This window comes from Oryctolagus cuniculus, chromosome 17, assembly GCF_964237555.1.
Source record: "Oryctolagus cuniculus chromosome 17, mOryCun1.1, whole genome shotgun sequence".
Lineage (NCBI taxonomy): Eukaryota > Metazoa > Chordata > Mammalia > Lagomorpha > Leporidae > Oryctolagus > Oryctolagus cuniculus.
The window spans coordinates 24,710,247-24,726,821 of record NC_091448.1 but is presented as its reverse complement, the minus strand read 5'-3'; the positions used below and the strand labels follow the sequence as shown (position 1 = coordinate 24,726,821).

The 16,575-nt window shown below is 48.5% G+C and overlaps 1 protein-coding gene across 3 annotated transcripts in view; it reads left to right on the top strand.

Annotated features, from left to right (window-relative positions):
- The first annotated feature begins 6,081 nt into the window (after positions 1 to 6,081).
- The window catches only part of SKAP1 (src kinase associated phosphoprotein 1), a 302,961-nt gene continuing 292,467 nt past the window's right edge, over positions 6,082 to 16,575 (top strand). For all 3 annotated transcript variants that reach the window (XM_008271352.4, XM_070060822.1, XM_051825599.2), the window contains exon 1: positions 6,082 to 6,232. In XM_008271352.4, coding sequence (XP_008269574.1) covers positions 6,187 to 6,232 — 46 coding nt within the window. In that variant the 5' untranslated portion in view covers positions 6,082 to 6,186. The remainder of the gene's footprint in view (positions 6,233 to 16,575) is intronic.

The window sequence follows — 16,575 nt, the reverse complement described above, 5'->3', positions numbered from 1 at the left end:
CAGATTCCCAACAGAAGCGATTAAAGACAGAGAACATCAGAGTCAGCAACCTCTTGGGTCATCATGGCCTCTGCCAGGCAGTGCCCAAAGGCTGTCTGATGTGGTCTAAGGGATAGGTAAAGAAACAAAAGTAATAGGAATCGGGGAGCATAAGAGAGGGAGTGCGAGAAAGAAAAAGTAAACAACAAAGAAATGTCACTATTTAGATGGAAGAGGACCAGTAGAGATTGTTTCGCAGAGCAGCCCAGGGACCCCAAGGCTGTAACTACCCATCTCGCCATTGTTAAGTTCAGCAAGAGCTTTGGATCAGCACCAGAGAACCAGGATTCCTTTTTTTTTTTTTTTTTTTGACAGGCAGAGTGGACAGTGAGAGAGAGATTCAGAGAGAAAGGTCTTCCTTTGCCATTGGTTCACCCTCCAATGTCCGCCATGGCCAGCGCGCTGCAGCCGGCGCACTGCGCTGATCTGATGGCAGGAGCCAGGTACTTATCCTGGTCTCCCATGGGGTGCAGGGCCCAAGGACTTGGGCCACCCTCCACTGCACTCCCTGGCCACAGCAGAGAGCTGGCCTGGAAGAGGGGCAACCGGGACAGAATCCGGCACCCCGACCAGGACTAGAACCCGGTGTGCTGGCGCCGCAAGGTGGAGGATTTGCCTAGTGAGCCGCGGCGCCGGCTAGAACCAGGATTCTAATTCTAGCGCCAGTGTAGCTCCTGTGAGCTGGAGTGGAGGGGCCCTGGGTGGAACGCTGATCTGCTCCTCAGCTTGAATTTGATCTCCCTTTGAAGACTGAGTTTTAAAAACATTGTTGTATTTAACATTTTTATGTATTTGAGAGGGAGGGAGGGAGAGGGAGAGGGGGAGAGGGGGAGAGAGAGAGAAAGAGAGAGAGCCCACCCAATGGGTCACTCCCTAAATGCCTGCAATGGCGGGTTGGGCCGAGGCTGAAGCCAGGAGCTAGGAACTCAGTCCAGGTCTCCCACATGGGTGGCAGGAACGCAGTCACTTGAGCCATCACGGCTGTCTCCCAGAGTGCACGTTAGCAGGAAGACAGAGTCAGAAGCCAGAGCCAGGGACCAAATCCAGGCCCGATATGGGACTTGAGCATCTTAACCCATTTTTGACCACTGGGTTAAACTGCACCCCTGTTTTGAATTGTAATAGTCCCTCACTCTGTTCTGAGCTTGTGCCTCACTGAGAACCTGTGATGGGAATGTCCTCTGATTTGAGCTGAGCATCTGCTTACTTTGTTGTGTGTTAGGACAGAGGGTCTAGGAGTGTGAGCTGGAAGGGGAGACCATCGGAAATGCTTGGTGTGAGAGTGAGCATAACAGGACCCTCCTAAGTCAAAGGGTCAGTTAATTAGCAAGAGCAAGGCTTCCGGCAAGCAGCAGAAACCCTGCACTTCAAGGCCACTGATGGGATGCACCCAACTTAGCATCTTCTCCATGTCCTCTGCCCCTGGGTGACAGGAGGCCTGGCTTCTGGGGCCTTGCAAAACAGCAGTGAGCCTGGTTCTTGGCATCGACAGGAAGCATCATCTCTCCTTCCACATCCCTTAATGAAGTGTGCAGCCCTCATCCTCATTAGGCTCCAGCCTTGTCAATAAAAGAGTCAATAAACCCAGTTGATGGGGTTGGGACCAAGAAGCAGAGGCCACACATCCACAGGGCAGGCGTCAGCTCCGCCACGTGTCGTGACCCAACATCGAGGGATCAATAACCAGCCCGGAACACAGTCTCAGAGCCTGCCCTCCGCATCTCCTCGCCAGACCCGATCCAGCCAGAACGGAGCAGTGCCCGCTGGCCCCCGCTTTGCTTGCAACTGTCCCCACCCTATGCCACTCTGGGTGCCAGGTGCTTTTGCTTCTTCCTGATTGGGCCCTCTGGACACCCCAGGGGGGCATGTTTAACAAGAGCCCACCTGGCATGAGAACGCGTGGACAGCAGCTGCAAGCAGCCAGGAGGCCGGCCTGTTTTCTGTATCTTCTGTCTGCTGAGAGTGTGTGACCGGCCCCAGTGGACAAGGCGGCCCATTTCCTGCAGCCTGTGCTGCCCAACTCCATGCCTGGCTTCCCTGCATCTCTTCAGATATCCTTATCTTATCTAATTACAAGGAATTTCAGATTAATTTCATGGCCTCTGCTCCCAAGGACCTCTTATCTGTGAGGGCCTTGTATTTTAACCTTGTCGTTCTTTTGTTGTTTGCCTTTAAGGGGTGAGCAGCCCCAAAGGGGTTGCTGAGATCTTGCAGGAAGTGGGGCTGGGAGGAGGGGAAGAAGAGGGAGGCAGGCAGACCTGGGATTTGTATGTCCTGCTGCTCCGCCTGCCTGTGCGCAGGGACAGCTGGCTGCATTCCTCCATGACAGCCACATGGTGCCCAGCCCCACAGAACAGAAGCTGGGCAGGGGCTCATCTGCTGCCAACCTCTCCAGATCGCTTTGATATTTCCGACAGAGCAGTAAAGGACTCTTGGCTATCACGTTTTGCCTTGCCTCTCTCCACCTCCTCCAAGACTCCTCGGTGTGGTTTCCATGGCTACCCCCAATCAGATTTGGCTTCCTGCGAAATTGGATTTCAAAGAAGGACAAGGCTTCAAAGGAATTTGTCCATTTAACAGAATGTCATTAGGGGTGAAGCTGACGGCTGCACCAGGGTCCTCAGATGATTAAGGAGGGGCTGTGCTCATGTGAGGAGGCAGGTTTCTGTCTGCAACGAGGAACCTTGATGCAACATGACAATACCGTATTGGAATCTGCCAGTCACTACGCATACTGCCTACCTCTGCACCCTGCTCTGCCTCTGTCTCTCTCCAACGCAGAGCTTCGAGGGCCGGGGGGCAGGGGGAGGGAAAGATGCAGAATACCCAACCCGCAAGTATCAGCTGTTCCCCGTGGTGTAAGTACGCCATAGCAGGCAGAGAGGCCTGTGAGTACTGCTCTTTCTCAAACAACTCATTAGCTCCTAGCCTGTGACACAATATCCTGGAAGAAGAAGGGGAGGCTGGGGAAATTTCTCCCATCACCGAGAAGAAAACCGAGGCAAAGCTTGAAGCGACATATGGGGGTCACTGTTTCCCTTGCTGTTGGTTTTTTTTTTTTTTTTTTTTTTTTTTTTTTTTTTTTTTATATCAGCTTTAGATTTGCAAAAACAACTGCGGCTGTAACACAGAGTCCCCAGATATTCTCCCTTGGTTTTCTGTTACTCTTTATATATTTGAAAGGCAAAAAAAAAAAAAAAAAAAAAAAGGGAGAGAGAGAATTGGTCCTCTATCTACTGGTTCACTCCCCCAAATGCCAGCAACAGCTGGGACTGGACCAGTAGCCAGAAGAGCCAGGAACTCCATTCAGGTCTCCCATGTCAGTCACAGGGACCCACGTAGTTGAGCCATCATCTGCTGTATCCTAGGTGTGTTAAGAGGAAGCTAGAATTTGGGGCGGAGCTAAGACTTAAACTCAGGCCCTCCAGTGTAGGCTGCAGGTGACCCAGGTGGAGCTCTACCCACTGCACCGCAATGTCCACCACTTCATTGCTCTTTAACGTGCATCCTAGTACTTCAAAAATGATTCCAGAGCAATGACAATTTTATAGTGGGGTGATGGTGTTGGCAATGTTGCCCAAGGGGTACATAGTACTTGCTCCACTGAGCCCGGAAGGGGCAGCCTGCTCATTGTTCGACTTTCCCCCACAGCAAGGAGGATGAGCAGAACCAGAGTCCCCTGAGACTCATGCTAGCCCCTGTCCCTTCATCCCGATTTGCTGCAACTGGTAGGTGGGTCATGTGATCTTGACAACAAGGCACCATTGCTTCCAGATGCAGGACATGATCAAAATCACTGCATTGGGCCCGGCGCTGTGGCGTAGCAGGTAAGACCACTGCCTGCGATGCCTGTTCATGTCCTAGCTGCTCCACTTCCAATCCAGCCCCCTGCTAATGGCCTGGGAAAGCAATGGAAGATTGGGCCCCTGCTATCCCATGTGGGAGACCTGGAAGAAGCTCCAGGCTCCTGGTTTCAGTCTGGCCATTTGGGGAGTGAACCAGCGGATGGAAGACCTCTGTCTCTCTCACTCTCTTTCTCTGTAACTCTGTTTCAAATAAATAAATATTAAGAAAGCACCACTGTATTCTTTAAAGAACCAAGTCCTCACCCTGAGGCTGTGCCAGGAGGCGGGCATTGCTACCACCTGTCTTCAGGACACTTTCTTGGTGCTACTCCTGCCCTTTCTCCCAGCTTGAGCCCATCATCATTTCTGCTGAAACTGCTGTTAAAAACCATGTCCTCTGTCTCCCATGTGCCCCCTCTTAGCATTCCAAATCCTTCCTACATGTTCTATAGGTGGTCTCGGAGAACAGAAGCGTCGTTTTCGGGGCTAGTGTATGGCACCATGAGTTAAGCTGCCGCCTGTGATGTTGGCATCCCATATGAGCGAATCCCAGCTGCTGCATGTGTTCCTCTGCTTCCTGCTGACATGCCTGGGAAATCAGTGGAACAAAGCCCAAGTCCTTGGGCCCCTGCCACCCATGTGGGAGCCCCAGATGGAGTTCCAGGCTCCAGGCTTCGACCTGGCCCAGCCCCAGCTGTTGTGGCCATCTGGGAAATCAACGAGAAGATAGAAGATCTCTCTCTGTCTTTCCCTTTCTCTCTGTAACTCTGCCTTTCCAAGAAATTTAAAACATTTAAAAAAAACTTTTGGTAAAGAAGGAAAAACAGTAGCGGTAAAGAGATGTGTGAGGCCGCATGCCACATAGGAGCTCTGCTTAGGTCACTCAGAGGTTGTCGGCGGCGTCTCCCAATTGAGTTCAAAAATCTCCCACTCTGACTTTCAAGCTCCTTTTATCCCCACAACCAGTTTCCTTTCATCATTCCCTGAGAGAGGGCCCCACGCTGTTCCTCCAGCAGTGGGGGCTTTTCCATCTTTGCTGGTTCTGGTTTTCTCACCTGAGAAGTTCCTCCTGCCCCTTTAAATCTGGCGTGGCCTTTGAGCTCATCTCAAAGACCACCCACACCTCTCTCCTTAGAAACATCCAGTGTTGTCACAGGACAGCAGGTCAAGCCACTGCGCGGGACGCGGGCATCCCATACTGGAGCACCAATTTGATTCCCAGCTACATTTTCTGATCCAACTTGCTGCTAATGCCCCTGGGAAGGCAGTGGAAGATGGTCCAAGTACTTGGTCCCTGCACCCATGTGGATGACCTGGATGGAGCTCCTGGCTTTGTCCTGGCCCAGCCCCAGCTGTGTGTCCATCTGGGCATTGAACCAATGGGTGAGAAAATCTCTGATTTTCTGTCACTCTGCCTTTCAAGTAGATGAAAATAAACATTAAAAAGAAAAACAGTTGTGTATTTTAAAAACTACACCCACTGACACCTCCATCACTTTCTTATATTCACCTCCCTTCCCTGGCCACCTTCCACCTTTTCATGGCAGTTGGTCTATTGTGCTAAAAAAAAAAAAAAAAGCCACTACGTTGAGCTCACTATAAAAATCACAGCGGTGAGAGCCAACGGACGGTCCCCGCCCGCCGCACTGACCCCAACCGGGGCGCTGAGCCTTCCCCCACAGTCTCCTCCCTCCATCAGCTCTCAGAGGGGCGCGCTCTGTTCCCTCTCCCTGGCCTCCTGCCCACCTCCACCCCCCAGGCCACTCCTTCCTGTCCTGCGAGGACAGGGAGGGACACCTGGGCTCCCGTGTCCAAGGCTGTGGCTGCCCCATTCTCCCTCACACTGTTTACAGGAGGTAGGGGCCGGATTGAGAGCCGCTCTCAACCCGGTGTCTCCCCTGAGCGATCGCCCGCCCTGCAGTCACGCTGAGCTTGGGCGCGGGAACCGAGCCGGCAGCTGCGGGGTACGATGCTAAGCTCAGCTCCCCGCGCCCCGTTTCAGGCACCCCCGGTGCAGCGATTAGGATGGAGCCCCTCAGAGCCGCGGCTCCTGGGCGCTGGGCGAAAGCGACGGCTCCGCAACCTTTGCACTGGGCCGGGCGTGGGCGCCACGCGCGCCGCGCAAGGCAGCCCCGGTGCCCCCCGGGCGACCGCGCGCCACTTCCTGAGCGCGCCCCGCTGACCCCGCCCTGCGGCGGCCACGGAGGCGCAGGTGCCTGAGGCGCGCAGCCCGCGCCCGCCCGCCCGCCCGCCCGCCGGCTGCCTTCCGAGCAGGGCCCACGCCCCCTCTCCCGCCCGGCAAATGCAGGCCGTCGCCCTCCCGGAGGAGATCCGTTGGCTCCTGGAAGGTAACGAACGCCCTGACCCCTCTGGGAAGTCTCGCTGGGCTGAAAGCAGGAAAGGAGGCACGAGGCCCGCCCGAGGCCCGGCGTTCGGTTCAGCTGCACCGCGCACCGCCGTGGAGAACCCGCAGGCTTCCAGGTCCCCTACCCCGGCCCGGCGGGCCTCCTCCACTCGGGGGTCTCTGGCTCCTTGTGTCCCACACCTGGGCTCCTCCGCTTAACCTCCCTGGCGTCTGAACTCCGTCCGGCCAGGTTCTTGGTGATCTGCGGCCTGTCCCTCTCTCAGGGCTGCCGCCACCGGCAGGGTTCTTCCTCCTCAGCCCTGAACTTATCACCTTTCACAGACACGCACCTGGCTGCTTGGAGGGCCTCCAGGGGGCTGTGGGGGCTCCTGGGTCCTCCGGCCCAGGCCTGTGAGTTTTTGTCGGTGTGGAAGCCCCAGCCTCCGCCCCTGCCGCCTTTCCCAGCCTACACCCTCCCGGGGATGTCCATATCCAACCCAGGAGGCGCACCCTCGGCCTTCCATCTCCTCCATCGCGATGTATTCCCCTTCAATCTGTAGCGTGCAAGCAGCCCTTCGAGGAGTTAAGGCTGCGGGCAGCTGTTTGGCCTGTCCTTGGGATGCCCTATCCCCTGTCGGAGTGCCTGGGTTTGAGTCCTGGCTCTGCTCCGGATTCCAGCTTCCTGCTAATGCACACTCTGGGAGGCGGCAGAGAGGATGACTCAAGTAGTTGGGTTCCCTGCCATCCACATGGGAGGCTTGGATCGAGTTCCTGGCTCCTAGGGGTGGCACTCATTTGGGGAGTGAACCGGTGGGTCTTGATCTGTCTCTCTCTCTCTCTCCCTCCCTCTTCTCTCTTTCTCTCCCTCTCTTTCTCCTTCTCCCCCTCCCTCTCCCCTCCCTCCCTCTCTCCCTCCCCCCTCCCTCTCTCTCTCCCTCTCCCCCTCCCTCCTCCTCCCTCCCTCCTCTCCCCCTCCCTCTCTCCCCCCTCCCCCCTTCTCTCTCCTCTCTTCCTCTCATACTCACCAACACTCAGAAAGAGGCTTCCCTAACGAGCAGTCTCGCCTGCTCATCACACTCACCTGAGCGTTCACATCTGCAAAGTCTCATCTGCAAAGTCCTTTTTACTTCTTCTCTGTAACCGACCTTTTAGGGAGGCAGAGGCCTGGAATCTGCAGGTATAGGAGGGTCCCAGGAGGAAGCTGTCCAGAATGAAGCCTTTTGGCAACTAAGTGACGTTTGGGACACATATTTAACAGATGGCCTGCTTTGGGTAGGTCATATTTTTGGCAAGCTGCATTTTTTTTTTCAGTTTCTCTCAATTTAATTGGTTTTATATCTCCATTACCTTGTTATCTTGGTATAAATGCCTCCTAATCAGATATTTGGCAAGTCCTTTTGGTCTGTGTTTGTGGCACTGTTTCCATTCTGGATCGCCTCTATATAAAAACTGTCAGCTAAGTATTTCTTTTTGAGGTGAGGTTTCCAAAATCCACTTTACTTATGACCTGACTCAATCTAAGCTGTAGGAGTGGAAAACAACTTGCAGGCTAAGAGAGTGTTATCTGGGTGTCTGAGAAAAAGCAAGGCAGCCTCTGCCTGTGCAGTGGGTGCCCTGTTAGACTTGGGAAGGAAGGCTGGCATTGTCTTTGGCTTCCAGTAAAAAAGGGCCGGTGGCAAGAACCTGAATTCTGCCTTTGCAGGTAGAGATCTGAGGTGATTTTATGTTTATTGGGAGATGGAGGGATCCTACTGTACAAGATCGGTAGGTGGTTCTTCAGTGGAAAATCCCTTTTTATTTTCAGAGGCTTGCAGTGAAATCTACTCCATTTTTGATGCGCAGTGCTTTATTGTTCAAAACTGACACTTGCGTAAACAACTCATTTCTACACCTGCCACCTTCCTTTAGCTTAGATTATTTTCTTGTTAGCTGACTGTTTTTAATTGAAGTCTTCAGATCTCCTTCTAAAGTAGCACCTTTGTTTGCTGACAAGTGGAGCAGCGTATGAATGGAGATTAATTGCATGTCACATAACTTCTGTATCAAACCTGCTGTGTCTTAACAATCTCCATTGCTGCTCAGGTCTTTAGAATATCAGAGGAGTCGGGGTTTCAGTTTTAAGGCGCTTCTTTGGTTAATGTATTTCTTTAAAGCTGGTTTTTTTTTTTTTTAAGTTTGTAATTAGAGTCTTGCATCTGAAGTAGAGAAGAAATATGAAGTGGGATTCAACCGATGCTTCTGTTGAAAAATGTTTGAAGAGTGTGTTTTTGAAAGGTGTGTGTAGTAATAGCAACATATTGGTTATTGGTTTTATCTTTAATGTAACGCAGTCTCTAGAAATATGGAAGAATTATTCATTGTGCTACAAATAATTTGTGGATATTAGAAGCCCAAAATGGCCATCAATTTGTCATCTGTTACAGTTTGCTTGTCTCCCCTGCCACATACTTTTTAAGGTTAACTATTGACAAATAGAAAATACGTAGGTCCTGATCTCTACACAGTCACACAGTGGGAGGGAGCCATAGGATGTGAGAGCTGCAACCCCAGGGCTGCCACGTGGCTGAGGGGGCGGGTTTTCCACAATGAATTACTACATTCATAAACCAATGCATAAGCATTTGCACAATGATTTAGCGCTGGCCATTATAGCCATAACTTAAGCATTTATTTATTTATAACTACACGAGGGTGTTTTTTTGATCTGATGTGTGTGCTTTTAAAAAGAGAATGTGCAAAACATGGTAAAAGGTTTATATCAATATTTTGCATCATGAAGGGCACAGAAAGTCTGAATGACTAAAATTAATTGTTTGAATATTAAAATTGTAAACATTTGAAAATGTTTTATTCGACTCAGAAACTCCACTTAAAGCACACCAAGCACATACGTGCACTTGGATCCACCCTCAATGTCCGTGGATTAGGAACAGTGAAGCAGTGGTGGAATGTTTTGGCACATCTGTCTCATGGACTAGCTTGCAGCCATTAAAAAGGATGCAGTGGGGTGCAGGTTTAACCTGGCAGGTAAGGCAGCATGTAAGACACCCGCGTCCCATGTTACCTGGGTTTGATACCAGGCTGTGGCTCTTGACTCCAGCTTCCTACTAATAGAGGCCCTGGGAGGCAGCCATGATGACTCAAGCAGTTGAGTCTCCTGCCACCCGTGTGGGAGCCCTGAATTGAGCAGCTGGCTCCTGACTTGCCTGGCCCAGCCCCAGCTGTTGTGGGCATGTGGGGAGTGAACAGCAGACGAGAGCTGTTTCTCTCTCTGCCTCTCAGATAAGGAGATAAAGTTAAATAGATAAAAGGTTGTAGTGGATCTATATGAGGAGTCTTTACAATGTTCAGGGAGGGCAGGCTTGTGGTACAGTGAGGTAAGCCACAGCTTAGGATGTCTGCATCCCATATCCAAGTGCCTGGGATCAAATCCCACCTTTGCTATCCAGCTTCTTGCTACTACATCTGAGATGCTGCAGATGATGGCTTGAGTGCTTGGGTCCCTGCCACCCACAAGGGAGACTCAGATGGATTTTTGGGCTGTTAACCTTGGCCTGTTCCAGTCCTGGCTGTTGGAGCCTCTGAGGGAGTGACTCAGTAGTTGGAAGATCTCTCTATTTCTTTCAAATAAATAAAATAAACTTTGAAAATGTTCGTGGGAAAAAAAAAAGAAAATGTTCGTGGAAAATACATATTATGAAAAAACTATGCAAGGATTTCAGGTTTTAGTGCACTGAAATAAACTCATTTCTCTCTCTCTCTCTCTCTCTTTTTTTTTTTTTTTTTTTTTTTTTTTTTGACAGGCAGAGTTAGACAGTGAGAGGGAGAGAGAGAGAGAGAGAAAGGTCTTCCTTCTGTTGGTTTACCCCTGAAATGGCCGCTATGGCCGGCACGCTGCACAGATCCGAAGCCAGGAACCAGGTGCTTCCTCTTGGTCTCCCATGCAGGTGCAGGACTTGGGCCATCCTCCACTGCCTTCCCGGGCCATCGCAGAGAGCTGGACTGGAAGAGGAGCAACCGGGACAGAATCTGGTGCCCCGACCGGGACTAGAACCCGGGGTGCCGGCACCACAGAAGGAAGATTAGCCTAGTGAGCTGCGGCACCAGCCTCTTTTATTTATTTTTTAAAATGTATTTATCATTTGAAAGTCAATTACACAGAAAGAGAAGGAGAGGCAGAGAGAGAGAGAGAAAGAGAGAGAGAGAGAGAGAGAGAGAGATCTTCCATCTGCTGGTTCACTCCACAAATGGCTGCAACATCTGGGGTTGGGCCAGACAGAAACCAGGAGCCAGGAGCTTCTTCCTGGTCTCCCATGTGGGTGCAGGGGCCCAAGTATTTGGGCCATTTTTTGCTGTTTTCCCAGGCACATTAGCAGGGAGCTGGATCAGAAATGGAACAGCTGGGACTTGAACTGGCATCCATCCATATCAGATACTGAGACTGCAGGCGGAGGCTTAATCTTCTACACCACAGAGCTGGCCCCTAAACTCAGCTTTTAATTCCATTTTCCATGAACTTTTCGAAGTACCTTCATATATAGATATATGTGAGTGTGTGTGTGCGTGTGTGTGTGTGTGCACATGTGTGTGTGTGTTTATACATTCAAAGAGAGGGAGAGAGAGGAGAGAGAATATCAAGCAAGTGCTTGGAAAATGCCTATGGCACATTTTTAAGATTAAAACACAATGCACAGTAGTATGTTTAATATCCCATTTTTGTTTGAAAAATAAAACAGAACATCCAAAAAAAACCACCTCCATATGTTATTTGAGCATATGTTTGTATAAGTCTAGGCAGAAGTAAAAGTGAATGTATACCAAGGTATTAACGTTGGCTCCCTTAGGAGGAGAGAGTGAGTTCGGGAAAGTGGTATTTTTATTTCATACATCTTCATGTTGTGACAATGACCATGTATTACTTTTGTAATCAGGAAGGAACAACCAGTAAGGTTATTTAAAAGAAAAAGACACAAACAAGAGACAAATGGAAGCTCAAAGAGGTCGGAGTGGTTGCAGGCTTATTGCCCATGGTTGTGATGATGTCTTTCTCTTTTTAGCCCTGGGAGACGAATGTGGGGAATTTTTTAAAAATGCTCTGTCAGGTTTTTGGCAAACGTCAAAGCAGTGAGACTTCCAGGCTCGCTCAGGAAATGGCTTCTTCAGATAGACTCTGTCAAGCTCTCATTTTCAGAAGCAGTAACTGGGCCCCTATCAGTAAATGAGCACGTTACAGATAAGTGAAGTGAACGGCATCTTCTGGCTTACGGAGAGAGGAGGAAATATTCGGGTCTGTTCTCCAGTACTCAGGCTTCAGACGCAGAAGTTATCTTTTTGTTTTTGTTTTGCGATAACCAGCCTGAAAACAAAAAACAATGGCATGCTGGCAGTTTGCATAATCTTTGCTCCGCAGATGTAAACATCACCAGCTGCCTCTTCCTGGTCTTCCTAGCCCTGCTTTTGAAGTCAGCAGCAGAAGGAGCTGCTCCGTGTGTCCCCCATGGTGGGCGGGGACTACTGACTCTCCCCTGATGGCTCATGGCGCCCCAGTGCCTACCTGGAGCCTAAGTCCTGTGTGTAGTATGGATTGAAGCCAACATAGCATCAGCAGCCTAGCTGCGTGGAGCAACAATTGCTACGCTAACGTGGATTCTGATATGCCCACGGTTACTTTATTTTTAAACTTCCTTGGAAAGAAGCAGTCATTAATCATTTCCTTCCAGATTGCTCTTCAGGTCTGTATTGGCCGACACAGCCAACCGTAAAACCCTTTTCAATACAGTATAACCCCAACTGTGGGGAACCTGCAGGAGTTGCTCTGGGTGGCTAAGGAGATTCTCTGTGCTCACTCTAACTTTTTACTGTAGACATTGTGATCAATCCTTTTATTAGGAACTTTTTTTCCCAAACAGTTTATATTCTGGTAGAACTCTTTTGAGCACTTGTAAGCTCAGGGTTGTTGTAGTGAATGTCTGTTATCAGATTTTGTGGGTCTACATGGAGTTGTTTAGGGGTAGTTCTGCCATAGTTGTTCCTCAACTGCTTCCTGAGTGTCTGCGGCTGCCTTACATTTTTGTCTTTGATATAAATTCACACATGGCCTTTGGCTTACACTGATGTTCCATTCTTGCTTTTCTCCACCAAAGGAGACTTTCAGGGATTCTTTCAGTCTCCTCTGCTTCTTTTCATTGGGGACTAGTGGTCATTTGGCTTTTTGCTTTTTTAATTTGGAATTGTCATTTCTAAATTTTATTTATCTTTTTTTATTTGAAAGGCCAGATTGTCAGCAGGGGGTTGAGAAATCATGGCCTAGACATAGGCTCTATCAGTTTGCACAGAGCCTGTTCCTACAAAAATCCCTGTTTGTGTAGAAGACATCGGGGGGCCCAGGGGCACAACAGGAGAAGTTGGGGTCTGCATTATAGTCATGCAAGTGATTGACAGTGGGAGCATGAGCAGCCCTGTTCCTAAACACCCTCCTGCCAGCCCAGTTAATCAGGGTACCCGGGCCTTCACCTGATTTAGTGCCCAGCCTATGCCATCTTGGTGCCACTTTCTCCCTTTCTCCCTTTCTCCTGTACGGAGCAGCTGCCACCAGCCATGCCAGTTTTTTTCCTTGCCACGGGAAAAGGCTGTTTAGATTCCTACCAACACACAACAAAACGTCATTTTCAGGAGCGAGCATTGCCAGGATCCCACGTGAGCACTGGTTCGAGTCCCAGCTGCTCCACTTCCGACCCAGCCCCCTTCTAATGCGCCTGGGAGAGTAGCGGAGGGTGGCCCAGGTACTTGAGCCCCTGCCCGCCCACTTGGGAGACCAGGGTGAAATTCCAGGGTCCTGGCTTCAGCCTGGCCCAGCCCTGGTTGTTCTGGTCATTGAGGGAGTAAACCAAGGGATGGGAGATCTCTCTCTCTGTTTCTCCTTTTCTCTCTGTAACTGCCTTTCAAATAAATAAATAGATCTTTTTATTTTATTTATTTTTTTTAAAGATTTATTTATTTGAAAGAGTTAGAGGAGAGGCAGAGAGAGAGGTCTTTTAAGAAGTGTCATTTTCCTAAACAATGATCATTCTGTCCCTAAGAATTCTAGTGCTATTAAGATATTTTTGCCCAATTTCTTAACTATAATATTAAATAGCTTTTAATTATGTTACATACAGGAAAAAGAAGGTAAGTTTCAAATTTGACCATCATCTGAGAATCTTAACATATTGACATAAGTATCGTAGATCTAATTTTTTCATGTTATAAGCCATTACACCCACAGAAATCCTATAATTTCTGCTACATTTATTCATATTTATTTCCCCTGTGTTTCCAAGTTCATTGCTTGCTTTTCCAGTTTGTCAGTGCTGTGTTATAGGCTAGGTGATTATAACAGATGGCTTTTCAGGTTGGAGTCTTTCCGTTCCACCTTTTAATTTTACTATCCAGTTTTTACATGGAAGGAGGGACAGATCTGGCTCAGGAGCAGAGTGGTTTTAGCATCCTGAGGGCTGCTGGCTTTGTTAAAATAACTTACAAATTGCTTAAATTCTTATCTAGGGTCTCTTACCAACATTTTTTTAAAAGATTTATTTATTTATTTGAAAGTCAGAGTTACACAGAGGGAGGAGAGGCAGAGAGAGAGAGGGAGAGAGAGAGAGAGGGAGAGAGAGAGGGAGAGAGAGAGGTCTTCCATCCGATGGCTCACTCCCCAGTTTGCCACAACGGCCGGAGCTTCGAGATCTGAAGCCAGGAGCCAGGAGCTTCTTCCATATCTCCCACGTGGGTGCAGGGGCCCAAGGACTTGGACCATCTTCTACTGCTTTCCCAGGCCATAGCAGAGAGCTGGATTGGAAGAGGAGCAGCCAGGACTGGAACCGGCATCCATCTGGGTTGCCGGTGCCTCAAGCCAGGGCGTTAACCTGTTGCACCACAGCGCCAACCCCTCTTCCTAACATTTTCGACAATCCAATGTTAGTGTGTAATGGGAAAATAAAGTTTTTAGTCAGATACTAGGAGATTTACAAGATGTACCAAGTAGCATATGTTTATACTTTCTTACACAAATATTGTAGTGGAGTTGGAATTTATTAAGCTACTGTATATTATAAAGCAGGTATGAGACATATGTTTGAGTACCTAGTTAGCTAGAGAAAATATCCCTTATCTACATTTTAAGAAGCTACATTTGTTTTTAAATGATTTTTCCTTTCTGATAACTCTTTGTGAGAGCTTCTTTATCTGTCTGGGGAGGAAGGAAGGAACATATATCCCTCAATGACTGTCTGGGAGTGGAATTTCTGGGTCATGGGGCAGGTGTGTGTCACACTTCCACCAGTGGTGTATGATCGTTCTAATTGTTCCATATCCTTACCCACATTACTGTATTGCAGTCCCTTTATTTCAGACATTTCTGGTGGATATCATGGTACTTTTTTTTTTAATTAAAAATACTCATAGATATATTGTGGGACATTTGTACAACACAAGCATAAAACTATTTCAAAAAAGTTAATGGAGCTGGCACTGTGGCTCACTAGGCTAATCCTCCACCTGCGGCGCCGGCACCCCGGGTTCTAGTCCTGGTTGGGGTGCCAGTTCTGTCTCGGTTGCTCCTCTTCCAGTCCAGCTCTCTGCTGTGGCCCAGGAGTGCAGTGGAGAATGGCCCAAGCTTGGGCCCTGCACCCACATGGGAGACCAGGAGGAAGCACCTGGCTCCTGGCTTCAGATTGGCGCTGTGCGCTGGCTATAGCAGCCATTTAGGGGGTAAACCAACAGAAGGAAGACCTTTCTCTCTCTCTCTCTCCCTCTCACTGTCTAACTCTGCCTGTCAAAAAAAAAAAAAAAGTTAATGGAAAATGGAATTAGAGATACATTTATGTTGGTGTAAAAATATTTGAAACCTATGAATATGAGGGGCCTTAAAAAGTTCATGAAAATGTGTATTATGAGGAAACCATACATAGAATTTTTTTGCACAGAAATAATCTTTTAATTCTATTTTCCATGAACTTTTTGGATTACGCTTCTCCATTAGGTCCTTGATTTTTAACATAGCAGTGGTGGAGACTTTTCCATGTGGATGAATCAATCAGTCCACCTACCTACCTACCTACCTATCTGTATTTTTCTGTCCATCCATTCATATAAAGTGCTGCACAGTATTTCACAATTTTAGCTACTCTGTTGATGGGTGTTTAGATTGTTTCCAAATTTTCAGTATTTCCACAATACTATAGAGAACGAGATCTCCATGTATACATCTTTATGTACACGTACAAATATTTCTATAAGAGAGATTCTTAGACCCCCCATGAAGATTGTTTATCCTGGATTTCCAGGCAGGTGATTGGTGCAGCGGGTAAGACAGTGCTTGGCACACCTGCGTGGGAGTGCATGGCTTCAAGTTCTGACTCTGGTTCTAACTCCAGCTTGCTGCTCATGTGCATCCTGGGGGCCAGTGACAACGTAGGTGGCTGGATCCCTCGCCACCCATGTCAGAGACCCAGACTGAGTTCCCAGCTCTTGGTTTCAGCCTAGTCAGCCCCAAACGTTATAGGCATTTGGGGAGTGAAACAACAGTTGCAAGATCTCTCCATGGCTGTCTGTCTCTCTTTACCTTTCAAATAATTTTAAAATGTTTTTTCAAAACCTTGTTATGTATGAGAATATTTCAGAAAGTCTGTAGAAAATGGAATTAAAAGACTAAAAGACAAGTGTTTTTTTTTATTTTTTTATTTTATTTTATTTTTTTTAATTCTGGTGTAGTGCTATGGTGTAGTACAAAAAACCACCACCTGGGATGCTGGCATCCCATATGTGGGCCGTTTGTGTCATGGCTGCTCCACTTCTGACCCAGCTCCCTGCTAATGGCCTGAGAAAAGCAGCAGAAAGTTGGCCCAGTGTTTGGGCCCCTGATACCCAGCGGGGAGAAGCTCCTGTCCTTCCCCCTGTCCCTCCCCCTCGCCCTCCCCCTCTCCCCCTCCCGCCTTCCCCTTTCCCTGTTTCCCCCTCCCTCTCCCCCCCCCCACTCTCTCCCTCTCCTAACTTTCAAATAAATAAATACATCTATTAAAAGAAATCCTGGTTTTCAAGGGTGGCCACCAGTACTTATACCTTTTTTTTAACTTCTATTTTTCATTTTTAGTTAAAATTTAAAGCACTCTCTATGTTTTAATTTCTGGTTTTTGTTCTGTGTTGTGACTATACAGCTATTTTCATCTTTCCTCTCTAAGAAGTGGAAGACAAATTAAAAATACAAATAGCACACATTTCTTGAGTCATGGGGCAGAAACAGTCAGCAGATTGAAGCTAACCACACCCAAAACATGCTGACAATTTCTCTATTGTGTACTGACAACTTCC